The following is an 18666-nucleotide window of genomic DNA, read 5'->3' on the forward strand; positions in this document are numbered from 1 at the left end:
GAGGGTTGGTCCGTGCCCAGCATCAAGGCAGTGCCAAGATCGAGGAGTTCCTGGGCCAGCTGGAGGTCCTGTGGGAGGAGCTGAAGAAGAGGCACCAGAGGAATGCTGTTTTTCTGCAGGCCTCAGAGGACCTGGGCTTCAGAGTAAGACCCCAGAGATCCCCTAAACCTGGCCTAAACCAGGCCAGCTCTCTCAACCCATCACAAAGCTTTATCTCTCTCACTTTCCTTCATCTTTTTTTGGAGCGCACTGCACTGTACTTAGGAGACAGAGCTTGCAAGGTGTATCTACTCAACAAATTACAAAGGCAAATCCAAATAATATAAAATGTAATGCCATAATATGCAGTTATCAGATGGAAAGAAAAGGCAAGTAGAGCCAAAATGAAGACTGACTGGGACTGAAGACAACTTTTTATTGCAAAAGATGTAGGTCAGGGCATGCTCTACCTCCACAGTGTGTACTATGCCAGCCTTTAGTTTGCCAATTTATTTAATTATTGGCCTCTTTGCACAGTACATCATCTCCAGTTCTTTTTGGAGTACACTAAATCACTCACAGCAGGAAAACCCCTAAATCATTAAATGGATGATCTGCTCTCCGAGGCCCATACTGACACTCCCCTCCCCTGTCTCCCCCTCCTCCTCCTCAGGCTGTAAAAGTATTGCAGGCCCTGGGCAGCCTGGAGGCCTGGCTGGAGTCGGTGGAGCTGTCCATGAGAGAGTCCTCTTTGGCTGGGGACCCTGAGACCATGAGCATGGCTGAGCGGGAGAGCTGTCTGCTGGAGAGGGAGGTGGCGGCAAGGGGCCTGGAGCTCAGCGCCCTCCGCCAGGAGGTGGAGAGGTTGAGCAGCCAGAGCCACCCCGACACGGAGTGCCTCCCAGACCGCGTAGGCGAGGTGGAGAGAAAGTGAGTGCTCAGAGGAGGGGAAGAGGGAGCCCCCTGACTTGTGTGGTCATAGAAAATTCATTTTATGGATTTGTTTTAAGATCCACACTGTACCCTGTGGTGTTTTGTTAGCAGTGGTATGGAAATATATTTGTTGAATGTTGTCAGTGTTTCCAAGTTGTTGCAAAGTCTAGCTTTCTATTACTGTGTGATATAGACAGTATCAAATGGGAAAAAGTTATTCATGAGATCCAGGGCTGTTATTTAAGAACAATTATTTCACCCCATAAACCACAAAAATATATATTCATAGAACACACAAGTAAGTTATTGACTCTTTACCTGGCACATCTCCATGTTTTCATTCATAGAGAGGCTGAAGTATATTCATTCATGATTCATGAACCACTTAGTAAAGTCTACGCCTGAATCTTGACATGGATTTCACCTGCAGGTTGTCAGTGTGTGTCACAGTCACCCCTTCCATGTTTTCAGGATTATACCTCTCACTTTGGTGGGGGTGATTTCCCTCTTGAAAAGGGACATTGCCTTGGACTACCAGTAAAACCATATGATGTAGGCTGGTTTATTGGACGCACCTATGTCTATAAACACAAGCCAGACTCTGTAAAAGACACCAAGCCTACCAAAGAAAATAAAGAAACGGAAAGGGCTCCATTTAAGTGTTTCCAGGGTGGGGGATTGGGGTGGAGGCAGTTGTGGATAATGTATTTCTACAGTGTGAGGGGCCATTGATGCAGGTAGAGGTTCTCTCAGTATCCAGCTGTAGGACACTTGGGATTACATCACTGCATCTGAGTGGTTCTGCTAAAGAGTCATTTGTCCTGGAAAATACCTTGTCACTTTTCTTCACAAGAATGAATATAAACAATGGATGGACTGAGTACTTTTATGTCAGAAGATGTATATTTATAATATATATGATGTATGAATTGCTTTAGTTAAACAGCAATGATGCAAAATAAAATGTGTTCTTGATGTGGTCTCTATGACGTGGTTCTCTGTTTGTTAGGGGTAGCAGGTTTGATCTGGCTGTAGATTTTGGTTTAGTTTTCAGTGCTGTTGTCTGTGTCGCCCAGGTACCACTGTGTTCAGAGTGCTCTGACCCAGCAGAGTTCAGAGCTGCAGGACACACGTATGCTGACGGAGTTCCTGGAGCGCGTGGAGCTGGAGGAGAGACAGGACCTCAGGGCGAGTCACTACAGCAGCCTCGGACAGGTGAGTCACAGCACATTGTCTTACCTGAGGAGAGTCACAGCATACATACTTTTTAAGGGAAAGTAAGAGAGCATTAGTATTATGTTAGTATGTTCTACCATGAGTAATAATGGGCAAATCAATACAATATAAACCTAATTAACTCAATGAATCAATGTCAATGACGATGCCTGTGTATCTTTGTGCTTTTGTATGTGTATGTGGGCTTGTGTATGTGTGTGTATGACAGCCTCTCCACAGTGAGATCAGCTCAGAACCTGCCTTGCTGGGACTTCAGGGCAGTGGGGGTGCAGTGCCCTTGATGGAGAGTATGGGAGACCCTGTGGAGGAGCTGCGGGAGGCTGTGGAGATGCTGAATGACACAGTGAGGGAGAGAGGCAGATCTCAGAGCCATGACCAGGCCATCCAGGAGCTGATCAGCCAGGTAGGAGAGCTCAGCACACTGCAGAGAGGTCTAGGGTATAGGCTTGTGAAGACACGTGTTTGTCATTGTGAAGATCTAATGGAGTGTATGCAGTTTATCTTTGTGTATTGTCGTACCTTGTATCACATGGGAAAGGTAATAAACCTCAAACACAGTATCCGTGTTACTGATATAATGAAGGACATCACAGATTTAGATGAGCAGGCTAACAGTAACTAACAGGCCACCCTACATGGATTCACAGTTGTTGCTTGAGAACAGCTGCACAAACATCGTGACCAAACTCTGTATTCCTCTTGTGAATGGCCATTTACTTCAATAAGCCCAAAATAAACCACTGCTCTTCTGAGCCATGACTGAGCTACAGATCCTGCCAGCTAATGACACTATGAACTAGAAAGGGAGGTTTCAGCTTTCAACTTTGTGTGCTTGCTCAGATGGCTAAAGTATAATGGTAGTGGAAGAAGTTCTAAGTTCATAATTCTATGAGATAAGGTTCATAACCTTATGAAGTAAGGTTAATAAGCTTTTGGTGACCATTGTTGAGACCCATGTTGAGTTGTACAATATGAATCAGTATCAGTATCTTCACGGTTCTTAATTTAGAGTTATGTGTAAATTATGAAGTTGGTTGTGTTACTAGCTTCAACAGTGTAAGAGCAGTGGGGTTCTAAGAATTGCAAAGAGCCTGGGGGTAATTCAGTGGAATGGGAAGCAAGTGGAGTCAATCTACTGTAAGTCAATTAAACCTGAAGTTACCTAACTAAGTCAACAGTTAACATAATTAGGTGGGCTTGCTTCAGCAAGTCCAAGTATTGTTCTTCAACATTATTATTATTATTCCAATTCTTCCACCTGCTACTCCTCCTACACCTTTTAAGCTATTCACACCAATCCAACTTTAAAAAGTACAGAGAGTCTACCTCACGTTGCTATGACTTTTGCTGTCACATTTTAACATGGAGGAGAAAATATGCCATTTTTGAACCACTGCTGCTCCCACACCTTTTAAGCTATTCACATCATTTCAACTGTAAAATGTGCCAAAAACTCAGATAAAAGCTTTTTGATACATATTAAACAATTACTCTTTTTGTAACTCCAAAACCTCTCATCCTGTTAACATGGTGGAATGTTGATTTAGGCCAACATTCTGTGTGCTCCTTTGTTACTGCAACTGCCATGGACCTTTCAGGACTCTTGAATAACACATTCTTAGAATGATTACACAACAATGCACTCTCTTTGCTACCAGTTCTACCTCACTGAAACCACTCTCAACCACTTAACCAACCAACTCTACCACTCTCAGCCACTCAACCAACCAACCCTCTACCCACTCCACTGAACTACCTCAGGCTCCTCCTACAGTTTGGCCAAGTATATTTGCACATACAGGAAATTGACTTGGTGAGGTTGGTGCATGGACATAAAAAACAAAGAGCAAATATTGACAAGAAATTTACAAAATAGCAAAGTATTAACAAAATAGCAATAACAAATTTACCAATTTACAAAAAAGAGCATCAGAACAATACATCTTGTAGGCACAAGAGGCTGTGAAATGGTTGTGGGGCATGTACACTATAAATTAGAATAATTTTAAATAATAATAAATTACACTGTCAGTGCATTGTTTGTGTGACGGGGGGGGGGGGGGGGTCAGAGAGAGGCAGGGGGCTTGGTTGTGAGCCCCACTGCCATGGGGAAGAAACTGTTCAGGTGGCGCGATGTTTTAGTCTTGATTGACCGGAACCTTTTGCCGGGTGGAAGTCTCTGGAAGAGGTGGTGACCAGGAAGGATCAGCGATGATCTTTCCTGCTCTCTTACTGGTCCTGGAGTGGAACAGGTCCAGGAGAGATGGCAGGTTGCAGCCGATGACCTTCTCGGCTGACCGAATGATCCGCTGCAATCTGCCTTTGTCCTTGGCAGTGGAGGCAGCGAACCAGACGGTGATTGATGAGCTGAGGATGGACTCAATGATGGCCGTGTAGAACTCAACCATCACTTTCTGCGGCATGTTGAATTTCTTCAGCTGGCGCAGGAAGAACATCCTCTGCTGGGCCTTCTTGATGGTGGAGGTGATGTTCTCCGCCCACCTGAGGTCCTTTGAAATGATTGTCCCCAGGAATCTGAATGACTCCACAATGTTAACTGCAGTTCTGGCTGCACCAGGAAGCCAGGCTGTCAACTTCCTCCCTGTAGGCGGCCTCATCACCGTTGGAGATTAATCCAATGAGGGTAGTGTCATCCGCGAACTTCAGGTGTTTGACAGAAGGGTGGCTAGAGGTGCAGCTGTTGGTGTAGAGGAAGAAGAGTAGAGGAGAGAGCACACAGCCTTGTGGGGCTCCGGTGCTGATGGTCCGGGGCTCTGAGACAAGTTTGCCATTCATCCATCCAACCTAACCAACCTATCTCACTTTCTTCAAATGCCCAGACAATCTTCATCAAACCTGATGAAAAAGCTTTCTGATACCGATTAAACTTTCTAAACTATTAAGCTTTTTATTACTCGAAAAACTCTCATCCGGTTAACCAACCAACTATGCCACTCTCAGGCACTCAACCAATTAACTCTGCACCCCCTCCAATGAACTACCCATGGCTCATTCTATCTATTTATCTACCTAGGTATCTATGTATTTATGTATGTATGTATGTATGTATGTATGTATGTATGTATGTATGTATGTATGTATCTATCTATCTATCTATCTATCTACCTATCTATCTATCTATCTATCTATCTATCTATCTAATATTATATCTATGACCTTCTAACACAGAATCTATCTAACATTCTGTCTTTCCAACTTTATATCTATCTAACCTTTCAACTACCTGGCCATCATCCTTTCACCAGTCACTACTGCTTACCTCAGTATAACACATACTGATGAACCTCTTAATTGTTTTGATCTTTCTATACCTCCCGTCTCTCATCCATCCATCCTCTCTTTCATCTATCCATTCATCCATCCAATCAACCAACCTATCTCACTTTGTTTCAACTACCCAGACAATCATCATCAACCCTGATAAAAGCTTTCTGATGCCCATTCAACCTTTACAACTATTACAAGCTTTTCGTAACTCCAAAAACTCTCATCCGGTTAACCAACCAACTCTACTACTCTCAACCAACCAACTCTCTACCCACTCCACTGAAGTATCCCTGGCTCATCCTATCTATCTATTTATCTATATAACTAACATTATATCCATCCATCCAACCAACCAACCAAACCACTTTTTGATACCTATTAACTTTTTAAACAATTGCGCTTTTTGTAACTCCAAAACCTTTCTTCTGGTTAACATGGTGGAATGTTGATTTAGGCCAAAATTCTTTGAGCTTTGTTACTCCAACTGCCATGGCCCTTTCAGGACTATTAAATAAAAACAACAGGAGACCTGCAGAACACATTCTTAGAATGATTACACAACAATGCACGCTTCGCAAACACACTAATTATGATTATGATTATGATCCTTTATTCCAGCATGCCAGCCTGGCGGTACGCATCGAGGAGCGTCTATCCTGCAGCGCAGAGCTCAGTGTGGACATCCTGGAGAAGGAGACGGACATGGTAGTCAAGTGTGAGCCCGACCGCTGTGGCCTAGAGGGTCTGCAGGAGCAGCATGACCACCTGGAGGTGAGTGGGGTTTGGATAGTCTTAGGCCTTGGGATAAAACACACACATGTTAGGTGATGTAGGGTACACACAGCGAGGATGAACCGAGACACAGTACCTTTGTAAGTATTAGTATACACTTTTCCATTGCTTATGGGAAATGAGGGAACTTCATTGCTGTAATGAAAAAAGGGAAGCCCACCCTTCTCAGCCGTCTCCCCTCTCACACGTTGTTCCACAGTCTGGTTCCTGTTGTGCCAAAGTTTCTCATATTCACAGAGGCCAAGCCAGACCCTGCTTTGTTTTGTGTTTAATTTATGATGTAAACTGCAACATGCAATCATACACAGAGCGTGCAACAGTTTATTATCCACCAAGGACATTTGTGTGTGTGTGTGTGTGTGTGTGTGTGTGTGTGTGTGTGTGTGTGTGTGTGTGTGTGTGTGTGTGTGTGTGTGTGTGTGTGTGTGCGTGTGTGCATGCATGTGTGTGCGTGCCCGTGTGTGTATGTTTATGTGTTTGTGAGTTAGAGGTTTAGCGGGCGGGGTGTGTGTCTGGGGGTTTAGGGTTCTGGGATGGGGGGTATGGGTGGGGAGTTGCTGTATGAGTCATTGTTGGGCAGCGTTATGTTTATCACACGCACACACAGCTGTCTGGACTCAATACCACTGAAGAACAGGAATGACCTAATCTCCCATACTGAAATAACTCTGCCGTCATCTAACAGGCATCCACCAATCTGTGTTCCTTAGGGTTAGTCGAGAAGCATTGTGAAGTATCGCTCCCGAAGCGCCCTCAGTTATTAATTACTGCCTCCCAAAAAAACTGTCAAGATTGCAAGCAATAGAACGGCTTACCATATGTAAAGCATATGGTTCTCTCTATCGGAAAAGCATGTGTAAAACTATGGTCAAGAACACATGGTAGGAAATACATTTATAATGCCTGCTAGGTTGATAACTAAGATGTGAGGTGATGGCTCTTTGTTGTAATTCAACATTTGCACTGAATGTTGAATTACTGTTCCCTGTAGATTGACTACGAGCTCATCAAAGAGGAGGTAGAGGAGATGGAAAGGCAGGCCTCTCGCCTGAAGAAGCTGTGCCCAGAGAGAGTACATATTCTGGGGTCAGAGGTCCAGACAAGCCTGCAGGCCTGGGCTGAGCTTGGGAATAGCGTGGTGGAGAACAGAGGGCGGATACGCCAGTTTGTGCAGCTGCAGGACTTCTTCAGGAGCTACCTGGCAATGATGTAAGAAGGGTGTGGAGATGTTCTGGACCCCTTCAGACCCAGACCCTGTTTCTTTAATAATCCCACTTTACTGGGAGAGAACATTAGCCTCTTAGCTGTTTATGGAAAGAACAGGATGTTCTTGTCTGTCACGTGCAGGCCTCTGGCAAAATATGTAATTTAAGATGTGCTGAAGGGTCGGTATTTGTTTGGTTTTCTGAGCCATGTATGTGTTACAAGCCAATGAATTTCTTCTGCTATCAAAGGGTCTGATGATTGTCAACTTTTGTCTATGCATGGCTCTTCTCATAGTTTTACATTTGTCTAAATTCCTTGATTTCTTCCCCCTCTCACGGACAGATCATGGACAGAGGACACCCGGTCATGCATTTTCTCAGACAGTGCTTTGCATCTTGGGAAAGAGGGCCAGGAGCCCATGGCTGCAGAGCTGGACCTGCAGATTGAGCAGAAGTTTGCAGAGTTTGATGAGCTGGCTGCAGCAGGGAGGAAACTGTTAGATGTGGAACACCACCTGGCTGAGATGGTAGGTTTTACCTAATATAAATCTAGTTTGTTTCAGAGTTTTGTGTTTCACAAAGACACTGTCCAAATTCTGTATATTCCAGATTAGGGAGCGGGTGGAGGAGATGAGGAGCATGCTGGGATGGATCCTGGTGCACTGGAGGGCTCAAAAACACCAGCGGAATCTGAGGTGGAAGAAAGAAGAAACCACAGGAGATGCTATCTACTCCGAGGCCACAGTCTTCTCCCCCTTGAGAGAGGTAAGGTGTAGAGGTATATTATTCAAGAAGTATTAATTATTCAGGAAATGAAGACAGGAAATGAAGACATTTACATATACTTGAAATACTTGTTAGTCTGGAAATGAAGACAGGAAATGAAGACATTTAGATATACTTTAAATACTTGTAAATACTTGATGATGATGATGATGATGATGATGATGATGATGATGATGATGATGGTGATGATGATGATCTCATTTCCTGTGTAGATTGCTGCTACTCAGCCAGTGACCCAAAATTCAGCCACAGTGAGTGTCTGTGAGGACAGACAGAGGTCAGCAGCAGACAGCAGCAGCAGACAGCCCACAGTGGAAACGTTACACACCAGAATGGAGGAGCTGCAGGCTGAGGAGCAGCTAGAGAACAGCTACGAGGTCATGAACAGCATCAGTCTGAGGGATGGTGACATACGTACTCCAGAAACACCACAGTCCCCCTTCCTGGTCCTCAAAGATCCCAGCACGTCTGCACTGGGGGGCACGGTCAACCTCATCCTCAGCTTTGGTAACACTGGGGACAGCTATGTGCAGGTGCAGGAGCCCCCTCCTAGGAAGGAGGAGGAGACCCCAGAGCCTGTCCACAGGGTGAGACACACACACTTATTGTCTTCTACAACCATCTCACAGTCACCATGCACCACTGAAGGTAGAGTAATTGTTTGGCTACCACAGATGCTGCAGTTTATGTAGGTTTATTATCTTTTCAGCACCAGATAGTGATTGTCCTTATATTTCTTAAAGTACAATAAGTCTGTTTGATCATGAGACTTTAACATTTCAGTTTATATCCTCTGTATGATGACTGCACTGGGCATCCCTCTTTTCACAACTATCCATCTCCCTCTCTCCTTTCTTGTCTTCATTTCTGTCACTCCTTTTCTCTCCCCCACTCTCCCTCAGCCCACTGAGCTTCACTCCTCTGCCTGTAAAAGCTTTTGGAGGCGCTGCCAGGGGCTTTTGGAAAATACTTTTGGTAGTTTAAAGAGAAAGAAAATGATTTATCGGCAGAGTGCGGACGAGGTAAATGGCGCAGTGTGAATTGGCGCTGCATGCTGTGTCTCTTTGAGTGTGTTGGGAATGCATGCTGCGTGTGGTTATTTGGGGGGGCATGCTTCACTAACCCCTACAAGTGGGTAGAGTAGTTTCCTTGCAGGGTCTTCTCCTCGTCTTCCTCATGCTAATTGTCACCCAGAACATTATTCATGACTATGAACTAGACAGCATTAATGCAAATTAAGCACAAAGAACAATTTAGATACCCTTGTGTTAATTAAGTACCCTTGCATTCATGATACCCATAACTTTTGAGCTTGGCAGATGCAAAATGACTTGAACCTGTCACAACTTTTCAAGTGAGATTGCAGTCAGTTTTTGCAGGCAGGGTAATGAAAAGATGAATGGGGTAATAGTGGCTTCAAACGGCTTGTCTTGGCCTGTGATACAGCCCAACCTGGCACAATGTTAGAGGCATTAGGTAAGAGGAGCGGAGGACCTAGCCAAAGTAAATACAAAGCCTAATTCCAAAGGCTGGAATTGTTTACTGAGCTATCTTAAAATATGTTGTATGGAAGTAATTGCAGTGAAAACAAATATAGTGTGTTTCTGGGATTGGTTGCAGGTGAATCTAGAAGTCCACTCTTCAAGATAGGTAAAAAGTAAAAAGGTGAAAAAAAACATTTTTCACCTCAGCTAGTATAGTGAGCCAGGGGTTATATTGATAAGCCAGTGATGATGAGTAGTAGAGAAGGCACACACAGGCTTCCTGTGAATATGAACAGACTCACTTTTCGCGTTATGTAACTTCACCGCAGGCCCGACGTAAAACCTGCTCTTGTTTGTCTCTCCATGGCCAATTGTGTGGCAAAAAGTGACCTCATTCATCACTTCCCATGAAAGCTCTGCTCTAAAATGGCTCCCAGCAGGAGTTGGGCCCGGACGTGAACACATGCGTGGTCATTAGAGGGAGAATAAGTGCTGAACTTTCTAGAAAGGCCCCTAGACTGCACTGTATGATTTATAGGCTGGAGCTGCCATGGCAACTCCAGATTAGTCACAGAGGTGAGAGGTCAAGCCATTACAGCTGCATATGACGGCATATTGGGCCACATACGAATTTGATTATGTTTTGCTAGTGCAAAAGGGTGAGCAATCATGTTCATTTTCTTTTGTCTTGTATTATAACTATTGTAGCTTCTACTGTACATTCCTAGCTCCATTGTTTCCATAAATGTGTGGGATGTGCGTGAGTAGGCTGATGTATGTCACAGTGAGGTAGCTGATTGTCTTTGTCATTTTCAGTCTGATGTCATCATTCATCTATAACACATGTGAAATGAAAAACCATTGTGTCTTTGTTTTCATGGACGAGTGCGAGGCTGTGGCCTTTAGCCTGAGGCACCCTGGGTTAACCGTTTGCAATAACACTCCCACAATTTAAATACATTACTGTCACATCCTTAACATTATTCTTTCTCCTCTTTTAGGTAAGTACCTATTTGCATGTTAAGGACAACAACATGGCCGTGACCCCTGTGTATGAGAGTATCACACTGCCTCGCCTAAACAGCAAGATCCGCACAGCAGCCTCTGCCTCTTCTTCGTCGCCATCCTCCTCCTCCTCCTCTTCCTCGGGCCCTGTGGGTCAGATGAGCAGCGTATCCTTCCACCCCCTTACCAGGAGCAGCAGCAGCTCCATCTTCAGCAGCCTGAAGAGGAAGAGCAAGAAGAGGAAGAGGAAGGGAGACGCACGCAGACACACCATCCAGAGGATCATGGGAGTGGAGCAGACAGAGGGGGCATGTCTCCCTGTATGTGAGCCAGTCCCATATGACATCCACACATGGCCACTGAAAGAGGGTAGGAGGAAGAAGAGTTACCCACAAGCTGATGGGGCAGGGGTGGAGCTCGTAGACTATATGAAGAATCCCCTTGCAAAGGACATTGATGCAGAGTGCTCAGCAGTGTTAAATATCACTCCATATGCAGTGTCAGAAGGGAGCTCGGCTGTCCCATCTACAGGGCAGGTGAGGAGCCACTGCAGGTTTCTCTCCCTGGGCTCTGTGCTGAGCTTCGACCTGCCTAAAGACATGAGCCTTATCCCCAGCATCCAGGAGGTCATCACTATCGGACCCCCAGAGCCCAAGAGAGGAGACGGTACTCAACCCAATCCCCACACAGAGAGACACACAGCCCTAAGCTCATTCAAACAAACTCGATACCCTCCCTCATACAAACACAACCCAACAGAGCAAGTGGCCATCATTTCTGATTGTCATGGAACACAGACCCTGCCTGAATTTGATGAAAGCTTTCCTCCACCTCCACCCCCTGTTCTGGATAAGGATATGGATCAGACAGTACCAAATGATGACCTTTCAGACATCTACTTCAGCTGCTCTGGGAGCATCAGTCTGCATGAGGAGGCTACCCAGGAGTGGGGCAAAATGGTAGCTAAGTTTGTCTCCACGGAGCATCCACAGGTCAGTGCTTATGTAGAGAGGGAGAAGTTAAGCCAACCCCCCCAGCAGGCCAAAGAGAGTGAGGCCTCCATCCCATTGAGGCAAGACTACTGTCCCTCTGCATCCCCACAGAGTCACCAGTGCCTTAGTGTCCACACTCTCATTCAGGATCTGAATGGACACCAGTACCATAAGAGTTCAAAGATACAAAGTGCACATAGAGAGAGTCCTGGAAACCAATGCACCCAGGGGTTGAGCCAGGCCTCTCACATGGTGGTAAATCTGAAGGCCAGTGTGAATGTTAGAGAAGACTCCATGGACTCTGGCATCTCCAGCTCTGGGAGCTTAAAGCTCTCTGCTGATAACCCCCAGACCAGGATGACAGTGATGTCTTCGGAGGTGGGCGGCCTAGAGTGTGCCAAACTAATGGAGAATGCTGCACCAGTCTCAGCCTCTGCAGAGACAGACCCTGTCCATCCAGACCACCAGCAGTTTGAGGAGGAAGAGGAGGAGCTGGAAGACATCTGGAACCAGACCAACGGCTACAGGCAGAGTATCTGCTCTGACATCATGTACCAGCCCCACCAGGAGGTGGCCAGCACTCCCACAGGCCAGCCCAGAGAGCCTTCACCCAAGGGCCAGGCCGTGCTCTACAGGAACCTCATCACAGCCTCAGCACCAAACCTCCTAGTGGCTGAGTTCAGACTGCCATCATCCCTCCAGACCATGCTGGGCTATGACAAAGAGCAGATCCCAAAAGAGGAGCTCCCATCTTTGGGCAAAGGAGACAGGAGATCCTGGGCAGCTTTCCCCAACCGCGAACAGCCCTGTAAGGCCACAGCACTTGTAAACGAGACTGCGTCAGACCCAGTGAAGCTACCAGATATAGACGACCATCAAAGATATATTTACCAATATAGAGAGGAGGAGGAGGACAGGAAAGAGGTGGAGGAGGACACAGGCTGTCCGAAGGTGAGGTCTACGTTAGACATGCTCACTGAAGTTCACTCTGACCTGAGACCATTGAGCTTCTTCTCCACAGTTTTCTCCACTGTATCTTAGCTGTATCTTTAATGTTTCCTACTTTTTACAGTTTTCAGTGAATCCACTTATTGGCACTATTTATGTCTACATATTGAAGAGAGAAGTGTAATGTAATGAAGTTATTTAACAGAAATGATTGTTGTGTAGATGCCACATAGTGCTAGGACTGAAAATCTCAGGCTGGCCTCAAATTAACATGGCAGGTCTGCTTGCAGTGCAGCAAATATTTGTAAATTAGTTGATCAAACTCATTAACAGCTATGTAAGATCTGGTGAGTGAGATTAACTCTTCTCTCTCTGCATGACCAGTCCATGAGCCTTCTGTCTGTTCACATGGGCTTGGATGGAGCCAGGCAACCTAGGAAAGGCTTTGGCAGTCTGGATGATTATATGGACGAGCAGGGACAAGGTTTGGCCATTGGAGGGCACTGCAGCACTATGGTGAGATCAAGAACAACACAATGCAACCAATGTATGTAGCTTGAAGCTTTGTGCCTTTTTTATCAGCTTCTGTTGTCAAGGAACAGAAAATGAATCTGTGCTTTTGTATATGGACCATGTAGAATAGTAGATATTTGTTCTACGTATCCTGATTTTGTATCCCATTTAGAGAGGGAAGAGACCTGAGCTCCAGTCTATGGAGGGCACCCTTGAGAGGAAGCATAAGCTGCAGCTGGGCGGGAAGAAGGTGAGAGTGACTCTATTCAAAAGTGAAGCCTTTCATCTCAGTGATTCAGAATCCATGGTCACAGCTCAATTAGATGCATAGGCAAAAGTGATTCTGTTATGGCTTACACAACTGCCCCACAAGCATAGTAGTAGATCTATGCGTCTTAACCCATTATTCCTCATTTTCACATACAGCTGTTTGGAAGGGTTAATGTGTTTCTGATACCATTAACACCAGTATGACTTTATCTTAGCCATCTAATCTTACTTTGACAGGCCCCATCCCGAGCCTGGAACTCCTACCATGCTGTGATGTATAGACAAACAATGTGCTTCTACCAGGACAGAAAGGACACACTGCGAGTAAGCATCATTGATGATATTTTACCAGATGTGCAGAAATGTGTTTTTGCCCAGAAATGATTAATATCCATCTTAAGTAATGACCTTATGATGTGCTCCAGAGTTCTGTGTCTGGATTGCCTCTAAACCTCATTGGAGCAGAATGTGCACCAGCCCCAGAGTACAACAAGAAGGCCAACTGCTTCAGTCTACGGTGAGAAAACATGCTGCCTTGCCTGATTAGTAATGTAAGACATAATTGTTATCACTTTCACCACTTCAAGAGAAGCAGTTATGGTAGAGATGGACGGTAGCAAGGCAGTTCAGTCCTCCACCCAGTATCTGTCTGTTGCTGTCATTACGGTTTTCTCTGATGACTTTGTGAAAGTTGTATTTGGTGATTTTTAGGTTGCGTGATGGGTCAGAATACCTCCTTAGCGCCTCATCGCGCTTTATGATGAAGAAATGGATGTTGAAAATCCAAGCTAACACTGGTAAAGACAACTCCATACATTCATACTGTATTGAGATTAAATAATTAATTAATGTCTGGTGATGGTGATGATGAAGATTATGGTTATTGTATGTGTTTTCTATAGGGCTTAGTGATCCTGTCCCCTCAGTAACTTTGCCAAGTGGCCCTGTCAACACGTAAGAGTTGTTTTGGATAATTTATTATGTGTTGACAAATTGTTGTAGAAGAAGTATCTAATGCCCATTTGTGTGCTTGATTGCCATTAGGTGAAGAAATAAGACACTACTTCCACTAAAAACATAAAAATCTTCTTAAAATGATATATTTATTGTCTCTCTGGAATGTCACAAGGACAGTATAATAATACTATCCCTTGCTCTCCCTCTAGAAACCCCACCCTCTGCTCCAGCTGTCACTGTCTGGCCAAATGCCACTGCTCCTCCAGGCATGATGTCACTTCCCCCCTCTCAGGACACACTCACACAAGCACAACTAGAGCCAAAGAGATTGTTGTTCTCACCAGAGCAAGTAGTCTTGTCCCACAGTGTCATCCAGGGAGGCTGGAGGACCTGCCCCCAAGCTCATCTTCAGATGGAGGCTGTTGTGGTAAGGGCCAGCATCTGCAATAGAGAGTGAACTACAGTTACGTTGCCATCAAACACAACATAAACAATTGCAGCAGTACTATCAGAAACATTGCTGCAAAGTGGAGTTGATATACATTGTCAATGTCATAGGCATATTTAAGAAATGTATGTATCTACTATATAACTGAATTATATAGTAGATGATGTGATGATTAGCTCTGGAGAAAATGTAGGCCAAACAGCTAGATTAAGCAAGATCAACACTCATCTACTTTAAGATCAGCCATGTTTTTGTGTTCTGACTCTGAAGCAAGAGGGAGCCAATCTGAGCTGCGGAGTGGCAGCTGGCCTCTGTCATTGAATCTCTACCCCTACAGATTTATTTATTTAGGCTACTGATCCTTTTCTGACACTATGTTCCACTGTATAGACAGTTATTTATTTATCTCTCTCTCTCTCTCTAGAAGATGACTATGGCTCCCTGGAGCAGACTATGGCACAGAGTTTGTGTAGGAGCCCCAGAGAGACCAGTCCTTTCTCCCCAAACTCCTCTTTCTCCAGCAGTCGGGACTGGCTCAGCAACAAGCGCCGCTCCCACTCCTTTACCTCTGGTTAGTGCTGCTCTGTGACTTCTAAAACATTAATAGTAACTCTGCTTTGTGGTGTGTGTGTGTGTGTGTGTGTGTGTGTGTGTGTGTGTGTGTGTGTGTGTGTGTGTGTGTGTGTGTGTGTGTGTATTTTTTCATAGCAAGAAATAAAATGTGTCTGGTATTTTGGGATTCCCCTTTAGTCACACTTTTCCCCAATTTATTTTCTCAAAGCAACTTACCAAAAGATCAGACCGGTGATGCTGCCATCTGGAGGCAGAGGCCGGAACTGTGGATCAAGCTACTCTGTGACATTGGTTATTGGAGATAAGCCAACAGACAACCCATCTATCAGCAAAAGCACTGACTCTCCTCAGCTAGTTGGATGGCCACAGGACTCATACCCTGACTCTGCTCTAAGGAGCTATGCTAGCCTACCACGGCCATGGAACAAGTCTGTCTTCAAGAAATTCTTTGGGAAGAAGGACTGATGCTGGATTGATCACTGCACCTATGAACTCTGATATAACTCATTCTCAGTAATAAAATGTTTTGATGTGCAGCGCACATTTAGATATATGTAGAGGAAATTAAGTAAAGTTGTTTTTTTACATACTGTATTTATGTTGGGAACCATGATTACATTTTTGTATTGATGTGTTTTAAGAATCCCACAGAATCATAATCTTAGTCAAAATGTCTCTGGTGTTTTTATAGTTATGTGTGCTAATCATTTTGGATTTACTGTAGGTTTTGTGTGTAGGTGCAGTTGTTTGTGTGTGTGCACTGTGCAGTAATAGATTTGATATTGTGTACATGAGGACATGTAAAGGTCAATGTCAAATGTTTCACCAATCTCTAAGGTATTGTGTATTTTTACCCAAAATGTATAGGATTGCTGTATGAAGGCAGATAGGTAAACTATATCAGACAGGTAGTTTTTTTTTCTTCTTCAACTTTTAACTTGTGTCTTACAGTATGTCTGCTATAACTTGCTGAGCACAATCTGGGGAACATGGTCAGTGTCTCTATGATCATTAAACACACACACACACACACACACACACACACACACACACACACACACACACACACACACACACACACACACTAATCAAGAATGCTTCAGAGACTCTCTATTATCATATAACACTACTTTCAGGTTTCAGAATAATTTCCCCTTTTACTCTCACATACATAGTGTTTGTACTGTAATATCTATCCATGTTTTACCACATCTGAAATGGAACCCTTCCTGCAGATAATCTTGTTCAGCAGTTGTAAAACCCAACTATTAACTAACTAACAAATACACTAGATTGACAGATATAAGTTAGGAAAGTAATGAAATCCACAAACAATTCAGTGGTGAAACATCACATTTTTGCCTCAAACATTTTATGATTTTAGTGTTGACTCATGCACCACAATTAAAATATATGCCAGCAACCACCAGTACATCATGTGATAATTATTTTCTGCAGTTTGAAACTGCTTGTGTGTTTTGATATGGCTAACTCAATTAACTGTATTACGACTATTTTTTGAATAAACTATCATATCCATAACAAACAGTTGAAAGGTGTGTCTGACTGATATAGTTTGTGCAGTTTTGATATGAGTATGACATGAATTGTGATTGTGAGCTGAGAGATGGATGGATTCACTGAAATTTCCTGCGTAGTGTGGAGATCTGAAAGACAGCGTGAAAGAATAAAACTCATTCACAAGCATCTTATCATAGACTGTTGTCATCATTACTGTCTTTGATAATGAGAGAGTAAAACGAATGCTATAAACAGACCAAAGCCTGCTACAATGAGGATTAATGAACAGAGCTCCAAGCAGTTGCCCAGAGACAGATATTTATTCACATCATTAGGCCTCTTTTTGCATATGAAAAGCTGCTATGCCTCAAAGACAGAGAGATGCCCATATCTCCTAATGAACATTTATGATTTGAAAGAGCCAGTCCAGAGTGTTTAGCTGTGCAAACAGTATGTTACTGTATTTCTGCATTCAAATGATATCTAAAAAGATGGATCATGGAGATGGTAGGCAAATTAGTCAACCATCCCTCAAAAAGGATTAACCTTCTTCCTTACACCTTTTACATCTCAAGTAACACTGAATTATTATGAAGCAACAGTTGAGTGGATATTTGCTTACTGCACCTCATTCTGTGGAAAATAAGGAGCTGGAAACCTTTACCTCTGTGTCTGTAGCGTAAGCGAAGGCATTCATCATAGCAGGTCAGCTGTCTGTGAACCAAGCAGGTCAAAAAGAAAAGGAAAGATCAAATTGGCTGGTCTGATGTCTATGCCAGGTTATGGGATTATGGGTCCCCAGTCTCACACAGGCCTGAGCTCTGGCTAGTGTGAGATGTTACATCCCAGATCAGAGTTCATTCTCTGCTAGTGTAATGCTTAACATTGCAAGTAATGTTTCAATGTTTCACATTTAAGTGTGATAAAGTAGCATAATGTATTATTATACCTTGTGTTCAACCACCAGCTGATCAAGAATCACCTAGTGTCTCTTTCCTATATATAAACATTAACAAGTTGGGCAGGACATCTCTGTAGGACCTGTGGGCTTGGTGCTGGACAATGAAAATTAATGAAAAAACATATCTTTCACTTGATTTCTTTGCTTCCCCATTGCCCCAGTCCCCTCTCTGCCCTCCAGCTCCTCGCCTGTCATCCTCCCACTAGCCTGACAGCTCCAGGGGCCATGACCCTTCCCTGCAGAGAGAGAATGATATGGAGTGTCTCAGCTCATGTGTCACCACACGATGAGCCAGAGGGTGTGTTTCTCTGTCTATGTGTGTGTGTGTGTGTGTGTGTGTGTGTGTGTGTGTGTGTGTGTGTGTGTGTGTGTGTGTGTGCGTGCGTGCGTGCGTGCGTGTGTGTGTGTGTGCGTGCGTGCGTGTGTGTGTGTGTGTGTGTGTGTGTGTGTGTGTGTGCGTGTGTGTGTGTGTGTGTGCGCGTGTGTGTGCGTGTGTGTGTGTGCGCGTGTGGATCAATATAGACAGCCTGGAGACAAAAAAGCATAGTTCCCACACCCACCTCTGTTGTCAAGCTTTCCCTGTTGAACCACTAAGGACGCAACTACTCTCACAGGTGTGCCTGTGTCTTTTCTGTCTGTGTGTGCAGACAGAGAGAAAGGGTGAGTTTATCTGAGAGGGGGGAAGGGGACTAAGACCAGCATCCTCCGGGTCATAGGAGCTGTCACACTCATTCACAAAGCATCGACATAGATCACAAAAGGCCCATGAAAGGGC

At 44.4% G+C, this 18666-nt stretch overlaps 1 protein-coding gene across 1 annotated transcript; it reads left to right on the forward strand.

Annotated features, from left to right (window-relative positions):
• Positions 1-710: 710 nt before the first annotated feature.
• Positions 711-17031, forward strand: LOC310822910 (uncharacterized protein). The gene is made up of 18 exons (XM_083695486.1): positions 711-909; positions 1989-2127; positions 2357-2551; positions 6055-6207; positions 7220-7437; positions 7777-7960; positions 8043-8198; positions 8432-8806; positions 10705-12651; positions 13033-13164; positions 13334-13411; positions 13669-13755; positions 13857-13948; positions 14143-14228; positions 14334-14385; positions 14598-14815; positions 15261-15407; positions 15618-17031. The coding sequence occupies exons 1-18, from the start codon at positions 716-718 to the stop codon at positions 15872-15874; spliced, it is 4710 nt and encodes a 1569-aa protein (XP_083551612.1). The 5' UTR covers positions 711-715; the 3' UTR covers positions 15875-17031.
• The last annotated feature ends 1635 nt before the right edge of the window (positions 17032-18666 follow it).

Source organism: Argentina silus (genome assembly GCF_951799395.1).
Source record: "Argentina silus genome assembly, chromosome: X".
Taxonomy (NCBI): domain Eukaryota; kingdom Metazoa; phylum Chordata; class Actinopteri; order Argentiniformes; family Argentinidae; genus Argentina; species Argentina silus.